Source organism: Nerophis lumbriciformis, linkage group LG37, assembly GCF_033978685.3.
Source record: "Nerophis lumbriciformis linkage group LG37, RoL_Nlum_v2.1, whole genome shotgun sequence".
Taxonomy (NCBI): Eukaryota; Metazoa; Chordata; class Actinopteri; order Syngnathiformes; family Syngnathidae; genus Nerophis; species Nerophis lumbriciformis.
The window spans coordinates 9,061,674-9,087,500 of record NC_084584.2 but is presented as its reverse complement, the minus strand read 5'-3'; the positions used below and the strand labels follow the sequence as shown (position 1 = coordinate 9,087,500).

Sequence of the window (25,827 nt, the reverse complement as noted above, 5' to 3'; positions counted from 1 at the left end):
TCTGCCGCAAGTTGTGAAAAAACATCTGGAAGTTTTCATTTGTGGCGCCATTATTCAGTCGGTAAGTAAGCCAGCTCGTCGTTCATCCCAACAGGATAAGTCCGCTCAAAGTTCACGTTTGAAAGGTTAGCTGGTTGTTCCGAGGTCATTTAAAGTTCGAGATAATAGGTTTAACACGTTTTCGGCTTGATAAAACTTCGTTTTGTCGGCCGCAATCTCGAGTTAAACTGAGATAGTCCCGAACAATAGCAACCTTCATCTGGAACAGTATCAGTCAGGGGACAATATAGTCCACAACAATAACAACCTTCCTTTTGAAACAGTATCAGTCAGGTCACAAGATAGTCCACAACAATAACAACCTTCACCTGGAACAGTATCGGTCGGGACAAGATAGTCCAAAACAATAGCAACCTTCTTCTGGAACAGAATCAGTCAGGTCACAAGATAGTCCACAACAATAACAACCTTCATCTGGAACAGTATCAGTCGGGACAAGATAGTTCACAACAATAACAACCTTCATATGCAACAGAATCAGTCAGGTCACAAGATAGTCCAGAACAATTGCAACCTTCATCTGGAACAGTATCAGTCGGGACAAGATAGTCCAGCACAATAGCAACCTTCATCTGGAACAGTATCAGTCAGGTCTCAAGATAGTCCAGAACAATTGCAACCTTCATCTGGAACAGAATCAGTCAGGTCACAAGATAGTCCAGAACAATAACAACCTTCATCTGGAACAGAATCAGTGAGGTCACAAGATAGTCCATAACAATAACAACCTTCATCTGGAACACTATCAGTCGGGACAAGATAGTCCACAACAATAACAACCTTCATATGCAACAGAATCAGTCAGGTCACAAGATAGTCCAGGACAATAACAACCTTCATCTGGAACAGTATCAGTCGGGACAAGATAGTCCAAAACAATAACAACCTTCATCTGGAACAGTATCAGTCAGGTCACAAAATAGTCCACAACAATAACAACCTTCACCTGGAACATTATCAGTCAGGTCACAAGATAGTCCAGCACAATAGCAACCTTCATCTGGAACAGTATCAGTCAGGTGACAATATAGTTCACAACAATAACAACCTTCATCTGAAATAGAATCAGACAGGTCACAAGATAGTCCAGAACAATTGCAACCTTCATCTGGAACAGTATCAGTCGGGACAAGATAGTCCAGCACAATAGCAACCTTCATCTGGAACAGTATCAGTCAGGTCTCAAGATAGTCCAGAACAATTGCAACCTTCATCTGGAACAGAATCAGTCAGGTCACAAGATAGTCCAGAACAATAACAACCTTCATCTGGAACAGAATCAGTGAGGTCACAAGATAGTCCAGAACAATAACAACTTTCATCTGGAACAGTATCAGTCGGGACAAGATAGTCCACAACAATAACAACCTTCATCTGGAACAGTATCAGTCAGGTCACAAGATAGTCCAGAACAATAACAACTTTCATCTGGAACAGTATCAGTCGGGACAAGATAGTCCACAACAATAACAACCTTCGTCTGCAACAGAATCAGTCAGGTCACAAGATAGTCCAGAACAACAGCAACCTTCATCTGGAACAGTATCAGTCAGGTCACAATATAGTCCACAACAATAACAACCTTCATCTGGAACAGTATCAGTCGGGACAAGATAGTCCACAACAATAACAACCTTCATATGCAACAGAATCAGTCAGGTCACAAGATAGTCCAGAACAATAACAACTTTAATCTGGAACAGAATCAGTCAGGTCACAAGATAGTCCAGAACAATAGCAACCTTCATCTGGAACAGTTTTAGTCGGGACAAGATAGTCCACAACAATAACAACCTTCATCTGGAACGTTATCTGTCAGGTCACAAAATAGTCCAGAACAATAACAACTTTCATCTGGAACACTATCAGTCAGGTCACAAGATAGTCCAGAACAATAGCAACCTTCATCTGGAACGGTATCAGTCAGGTCACAAGATAGTCCAGAACAATAACAACCTTCATCTGGAACGGTATCAGTCAGGTCACAAGATAGTTCACAACAATAGCAACCTTCATCTGGAACAGTATCAGTCAGGTCACAAGATAGTCCACGACAATAACAACCTTCATCTGGAACAGTATCAGTCAGGTCACAAAATAGTCCAGAACAATAACAACTTTCATCTTGAACACTATCAGTCAGGTCACAAGATAGTCCACAACAATAGCAACCTTCTGGAACAGAATCAGTCAGGTCACAAAATAGTCCAGAACAATAACAACTTTCATCTGGAACACTGTCAGTCAGGTCACAAGATAGTCCAGAACAATAGCAACCTTCATCTGGAACATAATCAGTCAGGTCACAAGATAGTCCAGTACAATAGCAACCTTCATCTGGAACATAATCAGTCAGGTCACAAGATAGTCCAGAACAATAACAACTTTAATCTGGAACAGAATCAGTCAGGTCACAAGATAGTCCAGAACAATAGCAACCTTCATCTGGAACAGTTTTAGTCGGGACAAGATAGTCCACAACAATAACAACCTTCATCTGGAACGTTATCAGTCAGGTCACAAAATAGTCCAGAACAATAACAACTTTCATCTGGAACACTATCAGTCAGGTCACAAGATAGTCCAGAACAATAGCAACCTTCATCTGGAACGGTATCAGTCAGGTCACAAGATAGTCCAGAACAATAACAACCTTCATCTGGAACGGTATCAGTCAGGTCACAAGATAGTTCACAACAATAGCAACCTTCATCTGGAACAGTATCAGTCAGGTCACAAGATAGTCCACGACAATAACAACCTTCATCTGGAACAGTATCAGTCAGGTCACAAAATAGTCCAGAACAATAACAACTTTCATCTTGAACACTATCAGTCAGGTCACAAGATAGTCCACAACAATAGCAACCTTCTGGAACAGAATCAGTCAGGTCACAAAATAGTCCAGAACAATAACAACTTTCATCTGGAACACTGTCAGTCAGGTCACAAGATAGTCCAGAACAATAGCAACCTTCATCTGGAACATAATCAGTCAGGTCACAAGATAGTCCAGTACAATAGCAACCTTCATCTGGAACATAATCAGTCAGGTCACAAGATAGTCCAGAACAATAACAACTTTAATCTGGAACAGAATCAGTCAGGTCACAAGATAGTCCAGAACAATAGCAACCTTCATCTGGAACAGTTTTAGTCGGGACAAGATAGTCCACAACAATAACAACCTTCATCTGGAACGTTATCAGTCAGGTCACAAAATAGTCCAGGACAATAACAACTTTCATCTGGAACACTATCAGTCAGGTCACAAGATAGTCCAGAACAATAGCAACCTTCATCTGGAACGGTATCAGTCAGGTCACAAGATAGTCCAGAACAATAACAACCTTCATCTGGAACAGTATCAGTCGGGACAAGATAGTCCACAACAATAACAACCTTCATCTGGAACAGTATCAGTCGGGACAAGATAGTCCACAACAATAACAACCTTCGTCTGCAACAGAATCAGTCAGGTCACAAGATAGTCCAGAACAACAGCAACCTTCATCTGGAACAGTATCAGTCAGGTCACAATATAGTCCACAACAATAACAACCTTCATCTGGAACAGTATCAGTCGGGACAAGATAGTCCACAACAATAACCTTCATATGCAACAGAATCAGTCAGGTCACAAGATAGTCCAGAACAATAGCAACCTTCATCTGGAACAGTATCAGTCGGGACAAGATAGTCCAAAACAATAGCAACCTTCATCTGGAACAGTATCAGTCGGGACAAGATAGTCCAGAACAATAGCAACCTTCATCTGGAACGGTGTCAGTCAGGTCACAAGATAGTCCAGTACAATAACAACCTTCATCTGGAACACTATCAGTCAGGTCACAAGATAGTCCACAACAATAGCAACCTTCATCTGGAACAGTATCAGTCAGGTCACAAGATAGTCCACGACAATAACAACCTTCATCTGGAACAATATCAGTCGGGACAAGATAGTCCACAACAATAGCAACCTTCATCTGGAATGTCATCAGTCAGGTCACAAAATAGTCCAGAGCAATAACAACTTTCATCTGGAACAGTATCAGTCGGGACAAGATAGTCCAAAACAATAGCAACCTTCATCTGGAACAGTATCAGTCGGGACAAGATAGTCCAGAACAATAGCAACCTTCATCTGGAACGGTGTCAGTCGGGACAAGATAGTCCAGAACAATAGCAACCTTCATCTGGAACGGTGTCAGTCAGGTCACAAGATAGTCCAGTACAATAACAACCTTCACCTGGAACACTATCAGTCAGGTCACAAGATAGTCCAGAACAACAGCAACCTTCATCTGGAACAGTATCAGTCAGGTCACAATATAGTCCACAACAATAACAACCTTCATCTGGAACAGTATCAGTCGGGACAAGATAGTCCACAACAATAACAACCTTCATACGCAACAGAATCAGTCAGGTCACAAGATAGTCCAGAACAATAGCAACCTTCATCTGGAACAGTATCAGTCGGGACAAGATAGTCCAAAACAATAGCAACCTTCATCTGGAACAGTATCAGTCGGGACAAGATAGTCCAGAACAATAGCAACCTTCATCTGGAACACTATCAGTCAGGTCACAAGATAGTCCAGTACAATAACAACCTTCATCTGGAACACTATCAGTCAGGTCACAAGATAGTCCACAACAATAGCAACCTTCATCTGGAACAGTATCAGTCGGGACAAGATAGTCCAGAACAATAGCAACCTTCATCTGGAACGGTGTCAGTCAGGTCACAAGATAGTCCAGTACAATAACAACCTTCATCTGGAACACTATCAGTCAGGTCACAAGATAGTCCACAACAATAGCAACCTTCATCTGGAACAGTATCAGTCAGGTCACAAGATAGTCCACGACAATAACAACCTTCATCTGGAACAATATCAGTCGGGACAAGATAGTCCACAACAATAGCAACCTTCATCTGGAATGTCATCAGTCAGGTCACAAAATAGTCCAGAGCAATAACAACTTTCATCTGGAACACTATCAGTCAGGTCACAAGGTAGTCCAGAACAATAACAACCTTCATCTGGAACAGAATCAGTGAGGTCACAAGATAGTCCAGAACAATAACAACCTTCATCTGGAACAGTATCAGTCGGGACAAGATAGTCCAGAACAATAGCAACCTTCATCTGGAACATAATCAGTCAGGTCACAAGATAGTCCAGAACAATAACAACCTTCATCTGGAACAATATCAGTCAGGTCACAAGATAGTCCAGTACAATAACAACCTTCATCTGGAACAGTATCAGTCGGGACAAGATAGTCCAGAACAATAGCAACCTTCATCTGGAACAGTATCAGTCAGGTCACAAGATAGTCCAGAACAATAGCAACCTTCATCTGGAACAGTATCAGTCAGGTCACAAGATAGTCCAGAACAATAGCAACCTTCATCTGGAACAGTATCAGTCAGGTCACAAGATAGTCCAGAACAATAGCAACCATCATCTGGAACAGTATCAGTCAGGTCACAAGATAGTCCATAACAATAACAACCTTCATTTGGAACAGTGTCAGTCGGGACAAGATAGTCCACAACAATAACAACCTTCATATGCAACAGAATCAGTCAGGTCACAAGATAGTCCAGAACAATAACAACCTTCATCTGGAACAGTATCAGTCGGGACAAGATAGTCCAAAACAATAACAACCTTCATCTGGAACAGTATTAGTCAGGTGACAATATAGTTCACAACAATAACAACCTTCATCTGGAACAGTATCAGTCAGGTCACAAGATAGTCCAGAACAATAACAACCTTCATCTGGAACAGAATCAGTCGGGACAAGATAGTCCAGCACAATAGCAACCTTCATCTGGAACAGTATCAGTCAGGTCTCAAGATAGTCCAGAACAATTGCAACCTTCATCTGGAACAGAATCAGTCAGGTCACAAGATAGTCCAGAACAATAGCAACCTCCATCTGGAACAGTACCAGTCAGGTCACAAGATAGTCCAGAACAATAACAACTTTCATCTGGAACACTATCAGTCAGGTCACAAGATAGTCCACAACAATAGCAACCTTCATCTGGAACGGTATCAGTCAGGTCACAAGATAGTCCAGAACAATAGCAACCTTCATCTGGAACAGTACCAGTCAGGTCACAAGATAGTCCAGAACAATAACAACTTTCATCTGGAACACTATCAGTCAGGTCACAAGATAGTCCAGAACAATAGCAACCTTCATCTGGAACATAATCAGTCAGGTCACAAGATAGTCCAGAACAATAACAACTTTAATCTGGAACAGAATCAGTCAGGTCACAAGATAGTCCAGAACAATAGCAACCTTCATCTGGAACAGTTTTAGTCGGGACAAGATAGTCCACAACAATAACAACCTTCATCTGGAACGTTATCAGTCAGGTCACAAAATAGTCCAGAACAATAACAACTTTCATCTGGAACACTATCAGTCAGGTCACAAGATAGTCCAGAACAATAGCAACCTTCATCTGGAACATAATCAGTCAGGTCTCACGATAGTTCACAACAATAACAACCTTCATCTGGAACAGTATCAGTCAGGTCACAAGATAGTCCAGAACAATAACAACCTTCATCTGGAACAGAATCAGTCGGGACAAGATAGTCCACAACAATAGCAACCTTCATCTGGAACGTTATCAGTCAGGTCACAAAGTAGTCCAGAACAATAACAACCTTCATCTGGAACGTTATCAGTCAGGTCACAAGATAGTCCACAACAATAGCAACCTTCATCTGGAACGTTATCAGTCAGGTCACAAAGTAGTCCAGAACAATAACAACCTTCATCTGGAATAGTATCAGTCAGGACAAGATAGTCCAGAACAATAGCAACCTTCATCTGGAACAGTATCAGTCAGGTCACAAGATAGTCCACGACAATAACAACCTTCATCTGGAACACTATCAGTCAGGTCACAAGGTAGTCCAGAACAATAGCAACCTTCATCTGGAACGGTGTCAGTCAGGTCACAAGATAGTCCACAACAATAACAACCTTCATCTGGAACGGTATCAGTCAGGTCACAAGATAGTCCAGAATAATAACAACCTTCATCTGGAACAATATCAGTCGGGACAAGATAGTCCACAACAATAGCAACCTTCATCTGGAACGTTATCAGTCAGGTCACAAGATAGTCCAGAACAATAACAACCTTCCTTTTTTTATTTATTTATAGAAACAACAAACCTAAGTGTCCGGCAGAGGGTGCGCTGGTCGTCACCATGGCAACGAGGCTCCAGCGCGTGGCGGTGGTCGGCGCCGGGGCAGCGGGACTGTGCGCCGCCAGGCACATCCTGTCCAGACCGGACCGCTTCGCCCCGCCGGTCTTGTTGGAACTGTCGGCCCACGTGGGCGGGACTTGGTGCTACGAGGAGCCAGTGGGGACGGGCGAGGACGGGCGGGCGCTTCTCAGCAGCATGTACCGACACCTCAGGTGAGACCGCCCGCAGGACTTCCCGCGGGACTTTGACGCTTTGTGTCCTGCGCAGAACCAACCTTCCCAAGGAGGTGATGATGTTCCCGGACTTCCCCTTCCGGGAGCAGCTCAGCAGCTTCCTGCCTCACCAGGAAGTGCGGCGCTACCTGGAGGACTACTGCGCCCACTACAAGATCGGCCCTCACATACGAGTGAGTGTTTGTGTCCGTCCAGTCCATCGCTCGCTGACTCCTCCCACCTGCATGTCAGCTGCGCACGGCGGTGGAGGCCGTGAAGGCCGTCGTCACGCCGACGGGGGCGACCTATGAGGTGACGTCATCAAACGGCCGGCGGAGGACGGAGACGTTTGACTCGGTCTTCGTGTGCTCGGGGTGAGACGCGGACGCCGCCGGTCCTGCAGCGGCTGTCGTTGACGCGCTGCTCTTTGTTGTCCCAGGCATTATTCTGATCCCTACATCCCGGACGTGGCCGGCGTGGACAAGTTCAAAGGTGAGACTGGAGACACGGCGAGCTGGCGATAGGTGGAGAATGATTTTGGGGGACTTCCTGCAGGCCGGGTCCTCCACAGCCACGCCTACAGGAGCGCAGACGCCTTCGCCGGTCTGTCCGTGGTGGTTCTGGGAGCGCACGCGTCCGGGTTGGACATTTCCTTGGAGTTGGCCAACGTCGGCGCTCAGGTAAAGTTGGACTCAGGTGAATGATCATTTGTGAGCCAAATTTGTGTTTGAAAATGTAGTTTATTAGATAAATTCATCCATTTTCTACCGCTTGTCCCTCTCGGGGTGCTGGAGCCTATCCCAAATGCACTCGCACTGAGGGCGGGGTACACCCTGGACACGGTGTAGAACAATACAAAGTAAAAAAAAACAAAAACAATGTATAAAAAATATAGTGTGAAAAAAATTGAGTGTATAGAAATGAGTGCAGTGTTAAGAAATTCAGTGCAGAAAATCATTGTAAATTCATTCAAGGCAGAAATATTTAGTGTAAAAAAAAGTCTATAGAAATTCAGTGTAAATAATAACTGTATAGAAATTCATTGTAAAAAAAAATGCAGTGTAAAAAAAATGCTGGACAAAAATATTGAGTGTAAAAAAAGTATTTATAGATATCCAGTTACTCCATTAACTGTAGAAAAATTCAGTGTAATAAAAAAAAAACTGTATAAAAATTCAGTGCAAAAAAAAATTCTGGGTAGATATATTCAGTGTAAAAAAAATTCCGTTTAAAAAAAAATCTGGGCAGAAATATTAAGTGTAAAGAAAAATTCATTGTATAAAAATTCAGTGTGAAAAAATTCTGGACAGAAATATTCAGTGTATAAAAAAAATTCATTGTAGAAAATCAGTGTAGAAAAATTCAGTGCAAAAAATTCTGAGCAGAACTATTCGGTGTATAAAAAAAATCGCTTTTAAAAATTCAGTGTTAAAAAATTATATGTAAAAAATTCAGTGTAAACAAATGCAGTGTAAAAAATTCTGGACAGAAATATTCAGTGTAAAAAAAGTATTTAGAAACATTCAGTGTAAATAACTAAAAAAAATGCAGTGTTACAATAACTATAAGAATTCAGTGCAGAAATATTCAGTGTAAAAAAATTGTGGACAGAAATATTCAGTGTATTAAAAAAAAATTCATTGTAGAAAATCAGTGTAAAAAAATCCAGTGCAAAGAATTCTCAGCAGAACTAAACAAGTATTTAGAGAAATTCAGTGTAAAAAAACTATAAAAATTCAGTGTTAAAAAATAACTATAAAAATTCAGTGCAGAAATATTCAGTGTAAAAAAATTCTAGACAGAAACACTGCAAAGATTTCTGAGCAGAACTATTCGGTGTAAAAAAAATCACTATAAAAATTCAGTGTTAAAAATTATATGTAAAACATTCAGTGCAGACAAATTCAGTGGAAACAAATGCAGTGTAAACAATTCTGGACAGAAATATTCAGTGTAACACAAGTATTTAGAGAAATTCAGTGTAAATAACTAGAAAAATTCAGTGTTAAAAAAATACCTATAAAAATTCAGTGCAGAAATATTCAGTGTAAAAGAATTCTAGACAGAAACAGTGCAAAGATTTCTGAGCAGAACTATTCGGTGTAAAAAAAATCACTATAAAAATTCAGTGTTAAAAATTATATGTAAAAAAATTCAGTGCAGACAAATTCAGTGTAAAAAATTCTGGACAGAAATATTCAGTGTAAAAAAAGTAAAGAAATTCAATGTAAATAACTACAAAAAAGAACTATAAAAATTCAGTGCAAAAAAATTCTGGGGAGAAATCCATCCATCCATCCATTTTCTACCGCTTAATCACTTCGGGGTCGCGGGTGGCACTGGAGCCTATCTCAGCTACAATCGGGCGAAAGGCGGGGTACACCCTGGACAAGTCGCCACCTCATCACAGGGCCCTGGGCAGAAATATTCAGTGTAAAAAAATCACTGTATAAAAATTCAATATAAAACAATTCTGGACAGAAATATTCAGTGTATAAGAAAATCAGTGTTAAAAAATTCAGTGCAAAAAAAATATGGGTAGAAATATTCCGTGTAAAGAATCAGTGTAAAAAAAAATTCTGTGCAGAAAATTAGTGTAAAAATTCAAAACAAAAAAAGCAGTGTATAGAAATTACGTGTGAGAACCACTCAGTGTGTAAACATTCAGTGCAGAAATGTTCAGTGGATAAATTCAGTGTAGAAATATTAGTGTAAAAATACTGGGCAGAAAAAATGTGTAAAAAAATCAGTGTATAGAAATTACATGCAAGAACCACTCAGTGTGTAAACATTCAGTGCAGAAATATTCCGTGCAAAAATTCAGATCAGAAAAATGTTGAACTTATAAACACATTTTATTTCAATGAAACTGTCAGCATAACTTGATGTAAAAAACAAAACAAAAATTTGGTTCCCAAATTTTTAAATGCAAAAAATTCTATTTGGGATCGGCGTGGCTCGGGTGCTAGAGGTTGGACCACCGCTCCCGCCATCCTAATATTGTTTGCAAGTAACTCCGCCCACCTTGACTGGCTTGAAAAAGACTAATAAATACATTTAACAACTTGCATACATTCGGTGTCCAGAACTACATCTTCAACCTCCATGTTCTACCTGTGCAGGTGACTCTGAGTCACGGCCGGCCTCCTTTCACCTTCCCTCTGCCCGCTGAGATCCAACAGGCCGGTCTGGTGGCGGCGGTGGAGGACGACGGCAGCGTTGGCTTCCAGGTGACCAAAGTCCCAGTGCGTACTTTAGACGTGTAGCGAGCGAGTGTGTGTGTGTGTGTTGCAGGACGGCAGGCGGGTGCAGGCGGACGTCCTGCTCTTCTGCACCGGCTACAAGTTCAGCTTCCCCTTCCTGGACGCCAGGCAGCTGGCGCTGGACATCCAGGACCACTTGGTGGCGCCGCTGTACCGCTTCATGATGCCGCCCGCCTTCCCCTCGCTCTTCTTCATCGGCCTCTGCAAGACCATCTGCCCCTTCCCCTACTTCCACTGTCAGGTGAGCAGGGGGCGGGGCCGCCATCCAGAAGGGAACATTTGCCGTCTTATCCCCGCAGGTCCAGTTCGCTCTGGCCACGCTGGAAGGTTCCGTGGCTCTGCCGACCAGGGCCCAGATGGATGCCGAGGTCCGGCTGGAGATGCGGGAGAAGGCGGAGCGTGGCGTGGCGCCGCGGCACCTGATGGTGATGGAGCGGGACCAGTGGGAGTACCTCGCCACGCTGGCCAGGGACGCCGGCTTCCCGCCGCTGCCTCCGGTGGTACGCAGCCTGTACGAGGAGGTGTGGCGACAGAGGCAGGTCCACCCCCAAGACTACCGCCGCCTCAACTACAGGCTGGTGAGCGACGCCCAGTGGCAACTGGCCCACGCAGAGTCAGCCGTTACCATGGCAACTGAAGGAAAGTAGGGCTAGTCTGCTTTTAAAAGGCGCTTTCAGTCATGAAGTCACACGTTTAGGGGCGATGACTGTAAACAGGAAGTGAAAGAAGTCATGTGATCACGTCTCACGCATGAAGAGCAGCGTGACGTTCATGGCGTGGTGTGATGCCATCGCAGCGTCGCGTGCACGGGTGTCCCAAGTGCGGCAGCTCATTTTTAATAGCCCATCGAAAAGTACTTTTGAAAAAGTTGACTTATTTTTAATCCCCAATAATTTAGTGGGATTTATCATCAAAACTGGTAATAAAATTACAATCAATTTATGGATTTATTTTTTTTAAAGTCTATCAAAAATAGTAATAAAATTAAAATAAATGTTTTTTTTAACTCATTCAAAAATAGTAAAATTTAAATCAATTTGTAGATTTTTTTAACTCAATCAAAAATAATAAAAGTTAAAATAAATGTTTTGGTATTTTTTTTAACTGTCAATCAAAAATAGAAAAAAATTTAAATACATTTCGGGCTTCTTTTAACTGTCAATAAAAAATGTAAATTCATTTTTTGATTTTTTTTTTTACTGTCAAAAATAGTATTATAATTTCAAATATTTTTTTAACTCAATCAAAAATAGTAAAAAATTAAAATTTTGATTCTTTTTTGACTGTCATTAATCAAAAATAGTAACAAAATTTAAATTTCTATTTTTTTAACTGTCAATCAAAAATAGTAAAATTAAAATCAATTTGTAGATTTTTTAACTACCGGTAATCAAAAATAGTAAAGATAAAATCCATGTTTTATATTTTTTTAAATGTTAATCAAAAATAGTAATAACATTAAAATCTATTTTTTGATATTTTTAAACTGTCAATCAAAAATGGAAACAATGAAAATACTTTTTTTTTTTTCATTGTCAAAAATAGTAATAAAATTAAAATAATTTTATTTTTTTAACTCAATTAAAAATAGTAATTTAAATTTTGATTCTTTTTTACTGTCATTTATCAAAAATAGTAACAAAATTAAAATGTATATATTTATTAACTGTCATTCATTAAAACAAATACATTAAAATGTTTTGTTTTGTTATTAAAACCTGTCATTGCTCAAAAAAAAAAAGAATACAAATCTATGATCTGAATTTTTATTATTAAAAACTACCATTGCTCAAAAATGTATAATTAATTCAAATCAATGTTATTAATTATTGACCTCTTTAAGGCTACAATTACTTCACATCAAATATTCCACTTTGAAAATGTTTTGGGAGAAATATTGCATCGTTTGTTTTTGCCATAAAAAACAGGGTTCTCTTTGGAAAAAAAGGGCATAAAAAATAAATATATATTTTTCAACTTTATATCGACAGATAGACCTGAAATTGATCTAGCGATTTACTGTAAGCCTTGAATGAAAAATGACTTATTTTTTAACATTTTTATGACTGAGACCCTTTTGAGTCCCCTGGACTAAACTTGGGGGGAGACTTGAAGTTAAAACAAAATCTATATATTGTAGGGCTGTTCATCTTTAGGCACTACACGATTTGAAGATTCAGAATCGAATCTCCAAAACGATTCTCCATTCAACAATACTTTTTTAATAACTTTGGGTGCCAAACAACTGGTTTTGTTGAATAAAATTCTACCCAAACATTAAAGAAAGTCAAATACAAATAAGACAACAAGAGAAGTATCCAACACTTCTTTTTTCTAATGTAAATATGTTCAGCAGATATAGATCATCTACATCAACTATATGATTTGTCTGAATTCACTGCAGGACAATTCAGTGTAAAAAAAATTCTAGACAGAAATTCAGTGTATAAAAAAAAAAAAAAAATCACTGTATAAAAATTAAGTGTAAAAAAATCATTGTCCAGAAATTCAGTGTAAAAAATATTCAGTGTTTAAAAAAGAGTGTATAGAAATTCAGTGTAAAAAAAATTATGAACAGAAAAATTCTGGGCAGAAATATTCAATGCAGAAAAATTGTGTGAAAAAAAATCTGTATATAGAAATTCCGTATAAAAAGATTTCAGTGTGTAAAACTTCAGTGCAGAAAAAATTATGGGCAGCAATATTCAGTGTAAAAAAAATATAGTGTAAAAATTCAGTGTAAAAAAAATCAGTGCAAAAAATATTCAGTATTTAAAAAAGAGTGTATAGAAATTCAGTGTAAAAAAAATTATGAACAGAAAAATTCTGGGCAGAAATATTCAATGCAGAAAAATTGTGTAAAAAAAATCAGTGTATAGAAATTCAGTGTAAGAACATTTCAGTGTGTAAAACTTCAGTGCAGAAAAAAATTATGGGCAGCAATATTCAGTGTAAAAAAATATAGTGTAAAAAAAATCAGTGCAAAAAATATTCAGTGTTTAAAAGACAGTGTATAGAATCTATTCAGTGTAAAAAAAAATTATGACCAGAAAAATTCTGGGCAGAAATATTCAATACAAAAAAATTCAGTGCAGAAAAATTATGTATAGAAATTCGGTGTAAGAACATTTCAGTGTGTAAAACTTTAGTGCAGAAAAACTTATGGGCAGCAATATTCAGTGTAAAAAAAATAGTGTAAAAATTCAGTGCAAAAAAAAAAGTCAGTGTAAAAAATTCAATGCAGAGAAATTCTGGGCAGAAATATTCAGTGTACAAAAATTCAGTGCAGATTTTAAAAAATTGACTAAGAATTGTTACAAATAAAAATCACGATTAATTAGAAGACAATTTTTTTTGACACCCCTAATATATTTTATTGGTTTGGACGATGAATAATATCAAAATGGCCGCCACGTGTTGTGATGTGACGTTTGGACACCCCTGCTCTAGTGACACACTTTCAGTGGATAACTGTCAACATATGTGGTCCATACCGCAATAAATAATAAATACTTTTAAACGGACTACTTTATTGAAAAGTGTCGAGTATTTAAGATCAGCGTGCAAAAACCACATTTAATAGGTAATTAATAGGGATGTCCGATAATGGCTTTTTGCTGATATGCGATATTGACCAAACCCTTAATTACCGATACCGATATCAACCGATACCAATATATACAGTCGTGGAATTAACACATTATTATGCCTAATTTGGACAACCAGGTATGGTGAAGATAAGGTCTTTTTTAAAAATTAAAAATAAAATAAGATAAATAAATTAAAAACATTTTCTTGAATACAAAAAGTAAAACTATATAAAAACAGTTACATAGAAACAAGTAATGAATGAAAATGAGTAAAATTAAGTCATACTTGCCAACCTTGAGACCTCCGATTTGATTTCGAGAGGTGGGGGGTGGGGGCGTGGTCGCGGGTGGGGCGGGGCGTGATTAAGAGGGGAGGAGTATATTGACAGCTAGAATTCACCAAGTCAAGTATTTCATACACACACACACACATATATATATATATATATATATATATATATATATATATATATATATATATATATACATCCTAAAATTATGCAAACAAAACTGTGTTTAGATAATTGATACTTCAAACTTGCATAAATAAATCTTAAGGGATATAACATAACTTGGCTTCTGAGAGTTTCAAAATGTAATGAATAAAATGCTAAAGTTGTTGATAAACAAGCAATTATTTTAATAATTAAATATGGTCATTTTAAATTAATTATTATGATCATTCAAAATCAATTATTTCAAATATGTTTATTTTAATGTATAATTCTATGGCTGGATGTAATAAGGAGTCAGGAAAAAATACAAAGAAAAATACAATTAATTTTGATGTTTTTAGCAAAATATAATTTAAAAATTTTTTTTTTAAATTAATAAATATATTTATTTTTAGGTAAGATAAACATAATAATACAATTTATCTCTAGTCTGGATGATTTAGTTCTTGTCACCCTGTTGTCCTCCCGTCATGAAAAAAGGCTGTCCTCACTCAGGTCCGCATGGAGCTGGAGGGGGCGTGGCTTCCAGCTCCTGCTGAAAATCAGGAGATTTTCGGGAGAATATTTGTCCCGGGGGGTTTCGGGAGAGGCGCTGAATTTCGGGAGTCTCCCGGGAAATTCGGGAGGGTTGGCAAGTATGAATGAAGTGTTAAAGGTTAGTACTATTAGTGGACCAGCAGCACGCACAATCATGTGTGCTTACGGACTGTATCCCTTGCAGACTGTATTGATATATATTGATATATAATGTAGGAACCAGAATATTAATAACAGAAAGAAACAACCCTTTTGTGTGAATGAGTGTGAATGGGGGAGGGAGGTTTTTGGGGTTGGTGCACTAATTGTAAGTGTATCTTGCGTTTTTTATGTTGATTTAATAAAAAAATAAATTAAAAAAACGATACCAATAATTTAAGAAAAGATACCGATAATTTCCGATACTACATTCTAAAGCATTTATCGGCCGATAATTATCGGACATCTCTAGTAATGAATTATGCATTGGGAAATACGTTTTTTCAAGGAGCCATAAATCCCATCTCAACTACAAAGTAGATATTGAACTTTAAATATATATATATATGTATATATATATATATATATATATATATATATATATTGTCTTTTAAGCACAACGTTTTGTTAAAAACGACCATGTTTTGAAGCACTAAGTAGATTTCGAACATGATAAAACGATCATCAAAATGTTCGGTCATAAACGTAAACAGGTCACATTGGACACGCTGCAGTTCCCCAGACGAGCACAGAGGGGCGCTGTTTCCCCCCAGCTGCATATTGCTGGTGTTTGCCAAAGAGACTTGTGTTTCTCCCCAAAGCTTTGCCAACTTCACTTCGCTGCTACCGAACATGTTCTGTAAGTGTGCTGGGCGGGCCGTGTGACCGACTGTGGCCCGGGTACCGTACCGCTGGCCCGGGGAAGCTGCGTGGCGGCGTCACGTCAGAAGGAGCAGCAAAAGTTAGCTGCGCGGCTAAAAAAAAAGAAAAAAAAGCCCCGAACCACGTCCGTGTGGACCCATGGAAAAGTTCGTCGGCACGGTCGAGACGCCCTCCTGACTTTGGACCTCATGTCTTGACACAAGTTAGGCTCAACTGCGCAGGCTTTGGATTCGCCTTCTTACGGGCTTTTACGCAGTTTGACGTAATACGAGACGTTGTGGATTTCGACCGGACGCTCGGAACCGCTGTCGGATCGGGACTGGTTCTTCTTGGGAGAGCGATGCGGTAGGCAGGGAGGCCGCAGCGTCGCCCGTCCGAACCGCTGATTTGGCGGCTGGAGGCGAGCGGCAACCCGGGGCCTGCTGGTCAGGCTTCTAGCGGGCTCGAGTAGGGCCTCTCGCCGCCCAGCGGGGCTCACTGGCCGGCGCAGGGCGCCGCCTCCGCCCGGGGACAGGAGATGGAACGGATGGAAGTGGACCATTGCGCAGGCGCAGCTGGCGGGACTTTACGCAGGTCCAATAGCGCCCCCATGATTACGAGTGTTGGGTTAGTGCTACTGCAGGATGCGTTTGTTATTGAATGCCTGCAAGAGTCAAGTTGTCACCTCTGACTCTTCTGTGTCACCTCTCTGACTCTTCTGTGTCACCTCTCTGACTCTTCTGTGTCACCTCTCTGACTCTTCTGTGTCACCTCTCTGACTCTTCTGTGTCACCTCTCTGACTCTTCTGTGTCACTTCTAACTCTTCTGTCACCTCTGACTCTTCTGTGTCACCTCTCTGACTCTTCTGTGTCACCTGACTCTTCTGGTTCACCTCTGACTCTTCTGTGTCACCTCTCTGACTCTTCTGTGTCACTTGACTCTTCTGTGTCACCTGACTCTTCTGTGTCACCTCTGACTCTTCTGTGTCACATCTCTGACTCTTCTGTGTCACATCTCTGACTCTTCTGTGTCACCTCTCTGACTCTTCTGTGTCACCTCTCTGACTCTTCTGTGTCACCTCTCTGACTCTTCTGTGTCACCTCTCTGACTCTTCTGTGTCACCTCTCTGACTCTTCTGTGTCACCTCTCTGACTCTTCTGTGTCACTTCTAACTCTTCTGTCACCTCTGACTCTTCTGTGTCACCTCTCTGACTCTTCTGTGTCACCTGACTCTTCTGGTTCACCTCTGACTCTTCTGTGTCACCTCTCTGACTCTTCTGTGTCACTTGACTCTTCTGTGTCACCTGACTCTTCTGTGTCACCTCTGACTCTTCTATGTCACATCTCTGACTCTTCTGTGTCACATCTCTGACTCTTCTGTGTCACCTCTCTGACTCTTCTGTGTCACCTCTCTGACTCTTTTGTGTCACCTCTCTGACTCTTCTGTGTCACCTTTCTGACTCTTCTGTGTCACCCCTCTGACTTTTCTGTGTCACCTCTGACTCTTCTGTGTCACCTCTGACTCTTCTGTGTCACCTCTCTGACTTTTCTGTGTCACCTCTGACTCTTCTGTGTCACCTCTGACTCTTCTGTGTCACTTCTAACTCTTCTGTCACCTCTGACTCTTCTGTGTCACCTCTGACTCTTATGTGTCACCTCTCTGACTCTTATGTGTCACCTCTCTGACTCTTATGTGTCACCTCTCTGACTCTTCTGTGTCACCTGACTCTTCTGGTTCACCTCTGACTCTTCTGTGTCATCTCTCTGACTCTTCTGTGTCACTTCTAACTCTTCTGTCACCTTTGACTCTTCTGTGTCACCTCTCTGACTCTTCTGTGTCACCTCTCCGACTCTTCTGTGTCACCTCTCCGACTCTTCTGTGTCACCTCTCCGACTCTTCTGTGTCACCTCTCTGACTCTTCTGTGTCCATCAGCGAGCGCATGGCGAGCGCCTCCAGCCAGGTCTCCTTCCGATACAGACGAGTGTCCGTCAACTGCAGCTCTCAGGTCAGCATGTTCTTCTTTGTTTTTCTTGCGTTGAGTAAAATGACAACTTTTATTATAACACTACCAAAATTCTAACTTTTTCAAAATGAGAGTGGTCCCAAAAAGGAGGGATTTTTCAAATTGACTGTGTCGCTTTTAAAAGTGCTCCCCCTCTGGTCAACATATGAAATAACAAGTGTGTGTAAAAAATTGGAAGTGGTCCCCCTCTGGTCAACATATGAAATAACAAGTGTGTGTAAAAAAAAAAAAATGGAAGTGCTCCCCCTCGGGTCAACATGTGAAACAACAAGTGTGTGTAAAAATTTGAAGTGCTTCCCCTCTGGTCAACATATGAAATAACAAGTGTGTGTAAGAAATTGAAATGCGCCCCGTTTGGCCAAAATGTATTTTAAATAAATAAATATGTATATAGATACATATTGTAATAACTTGAAGTAAATAATGAGGATTAAAAACAAAAAATTAAAATAACTAAAAGCAGTCTTTTTCTGACAACGTGTCGACTTTTTTCCTATAAAATTGGGAACAATTTGTCATATTCTTTCCGTTTCTGTAATATTGCAATATTTTCTTTTGTATGTAAAATTATTACTTTATAATGCAAAAAGGTGACATTTGTCATATACAATTCTGACAATATTGCCCATTTTTTTGTTGTTCTTGTAAAACAGACATTTTTTTTGAGTAAAATGATGACTTTTGTTTCCGATTATTTTTATAATATTGCCAAAAGTTTTGAGTTTTCTTATAAAATTGTGACTTTTGTCGAGTAAAATGACGACTCTTTTCATAAAATTGCCAAAATTCTAAGCTTTTTTTGTAAAACTGCGACTTTTATTGAGTAAAATTTCAACTTTTATCATAATATCACACAAATGTTCCGTTTTTCTTGCGTTGAGTAAAACGACGACTTTTATAATACTGCCAAAATTCAAACTTTTTCTTGTGAAATTCCAACTCATTTTTCACAACAAGCGTTTTTATATGTGCATAGTATGTATATACTTTTTAATGTTGTAAATACACATCTTTATATATCTAGAAAGGGTGGTCCTAAAGAGAGAGGTCTCAAGAAGGTCAGAAATACAAGAACACACACACACACACACACATTCTTGTATTTCTGACCTTCTTGAGACCTCCCTCTTTAGGACCACCCACATCAACAAAAAGTAGCTTCCATATGAGGAGGTGATGACATAAATAATGGTCCCAATAACATTGCATCTAGACTTAGACTTCCTTTTATTGTCATTCAAATTTGAACTTTACAGTACAGATAAGAACGACATTTCGTTGTGTTAGCTGGTTGTAGTGCAGGATAAAAGAGCAATAAGGTGCAGATATAAATAAATAATTGAGAATGTCTCATTTGCACCCCTGCTGGTGACATCTATCAAAATGAGGGTGGTCCCAAAAAGGAGGGATTTTTCAAATTGAATGTCACTTTTAAAAGTGCTCCCCTTCTGGTCAACATATGAAATAACAAGTGTGTGTAAACATTTGAAGTGCTCCCCCCTCTGGTCAACATATGTAATAACAAGTGTGTGTAAGAAATTGAAATGCACCCCCTTTGGCCAATTAAAATTAATTTAAAAAAATAAATAAATATATGTATATAAAGACATAATGTAATAACTTGAAGTAAATGATTAAAAACCAATTACAAACAAAAAATTAACTAAAAGCAGTCTTTTTCTCACAATGTGTCGACTTTTTTCTCATAAAATTGGGAACAATTTCTCATATTCTTTCTATTTCTGTAATATTGCAATATTTTCTCGTATTTTTATGTAAAATTTGTACTTTTTAATGCAAAATGGTGACAATTGTCATATCAAATTCGAACTTTTATCACAAGATTGCCATTTTTTTTTGTTCTTGTAAAATAGTGACATATTTTGAGTTAAATTATGACTTTTGTCATAAATGTGCCGAGTAAAATTCCGATTATTATTATAATATTGCCAACATTTTCAAGTTTTCTTATAAAATTGTGACTTTTGTCCAGTGACATGTTGACTCTTTTCATAAAATTGCCAAAATGTTAAGCTTTTCTTGTAAAATTGCGAAACTTTTATAATATTGCACAAATGTTCAGTTTTTCTTGTATCATTTTGACTTGCGTTGAGTAAAATGACGACTTTTATTATAATACTGCCAAAAGTCTTAAGTTTTTCTTGTGAAATTCCAACTCATTTTTCACAACAAGCTTTTTTATATTAGCATAGTATGTATATATTATTAATGTTGTAAATACACATCTTTATATATCTAGAAAGGCTGGTCCTAAAGAAGTAGGCATTTTTCTCAGGTCTTAAGAAGGTAACAAATACAAGAGTGTGTGCGTGTGCGTGCGTGTGTGTGTGTGAGAGACCTGATGGCGACACAGCTAACATGTACGTCTACAGGAGGACAACATGGACGCAGCATTGGGAGGAACCCTGCAGAGAACACAAGTGTAAGAAACATCTCCACACCACACTCCACTAGGGTGTACGGTACACCGGTACTAGTATAGTATAGCAGTACGAGTATAGTATCGCGGTACTAATGAATCAAAAATGGTACTATACTGTTTGAAAAGTACTGGTTCCCAATAGGCATGACGGCACGCCATCAGTGTTTTAGCTACTTCTAAATCACTAATCCTGTCCTCCATGGCGACGAATAAAGTAATTTTCTTACAAGTAGCATTATCACTGGAGGACTAAGAGTAGCTAAACATGCTTCACTACACACCGTAGGAGGATACAATAGCTCACCACTGTCACAATGTAAACAAATGGGTGGATCTACACCAGATATCCACTGTAATGGTACCAAGTACAAGAGCGTATCTACTCGATACTACTATGATTACATGGATATTTTTTATCGTCAAAAAATATTTTTCCATTAAAAAAAAAATTTACATTATGTTTATAGACTCAGTAAATATGTCCCTGGACACATGAGGACTTTGAATATGACCAATGTATGATCCTGTAACTACTTGGTATCGGATCCATACCTAAATGTGTGGTATCATCCAAAACTAATGTAAAGTATCTAAGAAGAGTAGAATAATTGATTATTACATTTTAACAGAAGTGTAGATAGAACATGTTCAAACAGAAAATAAGCAGATATTAACAGTAAATGAACAAGTAGATTAATAATCAATTTTTTACAGTTTGTCCCTCATAATGTGTACAAAATAATAGGTGTATAAATGACACAATATGTTACTGCATAGACTAATTAGGAGTCTTTGTTTGTTTACTTACTACTAAAAGACAAGTTGTCTACTATGTTCACTATTTTATTTAAGGACTAAATGACAATAATAAACATATGTTTCATGTACACTAACATTTTTTGTTCAAATAAAGACAATAATGAAATTTTTTGTGGCCCCCTTTATGTTCTAACATTTTTTTAAATTATTATTTACATTTAAAACAATAAAAGCTCAGCGATTAAAACGGAAAAAATACTAAGAGTAAAAACAATAGAGCAAAATAGTGGCTTTTCTAACGTTTTGTAAATTTGTATTTACCGGTACATTTAAAACAATAAAAGCTCAGCCATTAAAACTGATAAAATACTAAGATTTAAAAAATTGTGCAAAATAGTGGCTTTTCTAACATTTTTTTAAATTATTATTTACATTTAAAACAATAAAAGCTCAGCCTTTAAAACTGATAAAATACTAAGAGCAAACATTTTTTGCAAAATAGTGGCCTTTTTAACATTTTCTAATTATTTATAAAAAAAATTGTGGTCCCTTTTATTTAGAAAAGTATCGAAATACATTTTGGTATCGGTACCGAAATATTGGTATGGGGACAACCTTACACTCCACCATCCTCACTTTCACCGTCAAGGCCGACGTTTGTAAGACCATCTTCGGTCACGCCGAGACCTTTTCATTTTGCTGACATGTGCACATATTTTAGTGTGTATGTTGGAGTGTGTGTGTGCAGAAAGGTGTAAACACTTCCTGTGTGTGTCTCCCAGCAGTGACGGGGCGGTTCCTGTCAGCAGCTCGTGGCACGAGCACCCTCGTGAGGTGAGTGTTTGGTCGCAGGCCACTCAGAGTAGAGATCGACCGGTTATCGTGCGGACCGACATTTGGCTTTTTGACCTATGTCTGTATTTACTTTTTTTTACTGCAACATCAGCAAATAGAACATACACGGTGTTTAAAAATCTGTGAAATATAGTAATAACCACTGCTTGCCATGCGTGAGAAAAGTTTGCCTTTTAAAAAGTAAATGTAGGAAAAAATACAGTACTTTTCTGTCTGCTTACCTGTCAAAAGTTCACATTTTTGGGCCGGGAAATCCAGTTTTTGTCTTTCTTTAGTACATTTTGCTTTTCGCTACTGCAGCGATGTTAAGTCAGTGCTTCTCAAATATTTTCTCTTACGACACCCCGAGGCGTGACTATAAATAGTATAATTTGTCTATAAAATTGCTCTAAGTACATCTCTGCATGATATTAAGTGTATTAACATTATAGGAAACGACACCGCGGTTACAGTGAAGCCAAGTGCTTACGTACGCCTCGTCATATTCTGGTACGGCCAAAAAAAAAAAAAAAAGCATGAGAAGGACTGCGTCAAACACCTGCGGGATCATCAAAAGGAGCGCCACGAGTTTCATGTTCCATCATTCAAACAAATAACGCGGCAGAAACGGATGGACGTGAAGACGACAGAAAATGTAAATGTCTTGACAAATAGATTATTCTATAAGTGAAGAGGAGCAGGCAGCAGCTCACACATTCTCATACTTTCTGTAACATCCAGGAAGAAATGAAGAAAGTACAAACCCCGTTTCCATATGAGTTGGGAAATTGTTAGATGTAAATATAAACGGAATACAATGATTTGCAAATCCTTTTCAACCCATATTCAGTTGAATATGCTATAAAGACAACATATTTGATGTTCAAACTCATAAACTTTATTTTTCATTGAAAATAGTCATTAACTTAGAATTTCATGGCTGCAACACATGCCAAAGTAGTTGGGAAAGGGCATGTTCACCACTGTGTTACATGGCCTTTCCTTTTAACATCACTCAGTAAACATTTGGGAACTGAGGAGACACATTTTTGAAGCTTCTCAGGTGGAATTCTTTCCCATTCTTGCTTGATGTACAGCTTAAGTTGTTCAACAGTCCGGGGGTCACCGTTGTGCTATTTTAGGTTTCATAATGCGCCACACATTTTCAATGGGAGACAGGTCTGGACTACAGGCAGGCCAGTCTAGTACCGCACTCTTTTACTATGAAGCCACGTTGACGTAACACGTGGCTTGGCATTGTCTTGCTGAAATAAGCAGGGGCGCCCATGGTAACGTTGCTTGGATGGCAACATATGTTGCTCCAAAACCTGTATGTACCTTTCAGCATTAATGGCGCCTTCACAGATGTGTAAGTTACCCATGTCTTGGGCACTAATACACACCCATACCATCACACATGCTGCCTTTTACACTTTGCGCCTATAACAATCCGGATGGTTCTTTTCCTCTTTAGTCCGGAGGACACGACATCCACAGTTTCTAAAAACAATTTAAAATGTGGACTCGTCAGACCACAGAACACTTTTCCGCTTTGTATCAGTCCATCTTAGATGAGCTCAGGCCCAGCGTAGCCTACGGCGTTTCTGGGTGTTGTTGATAAACGGTTTTCGCCTTGCATAGGAGAGTTTTAACTTGCACTTACAGATGTAGCGACCAACTGTAGTTACTGACAGTGGGTTTCTGAAGTGTTCCTGAGCCCATGTGGTGATATCCTTTACACACTGATGTCGCTTGTTGATGCAGTACAGCCTGAGGGATCGAAGGTCACGGGCTTAGCTGCTCACATGCAGTGATTTCTCCAGATTCTCTGAACCCTTTGATGATATTACGGAGCATAGATGGTGAAATCCCTAAATTCCTTGCAATAGCTGGTTGAGAAAGGTTTTTCTTAAACTGTTCAACAATTTGCTCACACATTTGTTGACCCTCGCCCCATCCTTGTTTGTGAATGACTGAGCATTTCATGGAATCTACTTTTATACCCAATCATGGCACCCACCTGTTCCCAATTAGCCTGTTCACCTGTGGGATGTTCCAAATAAGTCTTTGATGAGCATTCCTCAACTTTATCAGTCTTTTTTGCCACCTTTCCCAACTTCTTTGTCACATGTTGCTGCCATCAAATTCTAAAGTTAATGATTATTTGCAAAAAAAAATAAAGTTTGAGTTTGAACATCAAATATGTTGTCTTTGTAGCATATTCAACTGAATATGGGTTGAAAATGATTTGCAAATCATTGTATTCCGTTTATATTTACATCTAACACAATTTCCCGACTCATATGGAAACGGGGTTTGTATAATCTACCTAAATGAGCCCAGAATTGTTTTTATTTAAATGTTGCCAATATTTCCTCACCAGGAAACCTTACAATGCATTATATCCATAAACTGCTATAAAATTAAGTAGATGGTACATTTTTGTGATGTAGAAAAATCCCAATTTTTCCCATATTTTGAAATGCAAATGCTCTTCTTAGACACACGTAGTAAATATGTTTTTTTTTTTGTTTTTTTTTGCTGCTAAATTAAACCACATCAGTGTTGTTAAAACAAGCTTATAATATTCATGTTTAAATGCCTTTCACCACAAATATTGGTAATCGGCCCCTGAAAATAAGCACCTGGGTCGATCTCTAACACAAATGACTGCAGTACGGTAAGGATCTGTTTAGATCAGCCTTCTTTCTCCAGTGGGTTCGCTCGCACGACAACGCCGTCACGCCCAACTCCTCGCCCAGTCCCAGCCGGAGGTTCAGGTACACGCCAGTAACCCAAGTCCAGGTGGCTCTGGTTCTGTCACTGACTTGTGCTTGTCCAGCAGACCTGCGGGCAGAGCCTGTGTCCGATGGCCCTCCTTGACGCCGCTCAAGAGGAAAGGTAGCGTTCAATATTTTGCCATTTTTGTTTCCTTTGCTCAACCTGAGGTCTTTGTGTCTTTCAGGGGGGGCGGAGTCAGACGGTCCGCCCAAAAAGCTTTTTGTCACCGGCGTCCTGGACCCCGCCGCCCACACGGCCAGGTGACGAGCAATCAGTGCGCTTCGGCTTTCGGTGAAGTGTCCGAAACTTTAATGTGAGTCTCCCTACTCCCCTCCTCCCCCAGCGCCTCGCTTGCAGACTCCGCCCCCAGTCCTCAGTCGTCTCCGCTCGCCTCCCACCTGCACCCGGCGCATTAATAACCCTTTCCTAAAAGCAGTGGGCGGAGCCAGAAGTGCCTTAGAGTGACACCCAGCACGTCTTTAGCCAGCAAGGAGCAACACGTGTACAAACTCTACTGCGCACGTCCAAAAAGGCGCTCAAACCGGACGCTTTTTTTTTTTTTTTAAGGCGTCCGGAGGTTCCTTATTTCTCCACTTGAAGTGAAGGATTTGCACTCGTATGAAGCCAAAGACCACCTCGGCGCTTATTTCCAGACTTTTGGATTTCAGCTTGCCGCCTCGAATGTGTCTGTCGGAGGCGAGCGAGCGAGGCAGCCGTCGTCATGGCGACGGCTTGAAGTATTCGGTTTGTCAACAAGACTTTTCACAG

The 25,827-nt window shown here is 39.4% G+C and overlaps 1 protein-coding gene across 11 annotated transcripts in view; it reads left to right on the top strand.

The window, feature by feature from the left end:
• LOC133577326 (uncharacterized) overlaps positions 1–25,472 on the top strand; it is a 26,033-nt gene extending 561 nt beyond the window's left edge. Inside the window, exons 2-16 of one of the 11 annotated variants that reach the window (XR_012049381.1) lie at positions 1–61; positions 7,274–7,531; positions 7,587–7,725; positions 7,784–7,905; positions 7,971–8,023; positions 8,087–8,211; positions 10,654–10,761; positions 10,826–11,372; positions 18,152–18,224; positions 20,636–20,685; positions 22,230–22,278; positions 24,994–25,058; positions 25,124–25,179; positions 25,244–25,319; positions 25,403–25,472. The exon at positions 1–61 is cut by the window's left edge and continues 84 nt beyond it. Coding sequence is in view for 4 of the 11 variants with exons in the window: in XM_072912602.1 (XP_072768703.1) it covers positions 7,320–7,531; positions 7,587–7,725; positions 7,784–7,905; positions 7,971–8,023; positions 8,087–8,211; positions 10,654–10,761; positions 10,826–11,035; positions 11,094–11,372; positions 15,335–15,484 (1,398 nt within the window). In the remaining 7 variants the exon portion in view is untranslated. Of the gene's footprint in view, positions 62–7,273; positions 7,532–7,586; positions 7,726–7,783; positions 7,906–7,970; positions 8,024–8,086; positions 8,212–10,653; positions 10,762–10,825; positions 11,789–15,334; positions 16,750–18,151; positions 18,225–20,635; positions 20,686–22,226; positions 22,279–24,993; positions 25,180–25,243; positions 25,320–25,402 lie in introns of those variants that run through there. The other 10 variants (XR_012049379.1, XR_012049380.1, XR_012049385.1 and 7 more) reach the window with 10 other exon arrangements.
• The last annotated feature ends 355 nt before the right edge of the window (positions 25,473–25,827 follow it).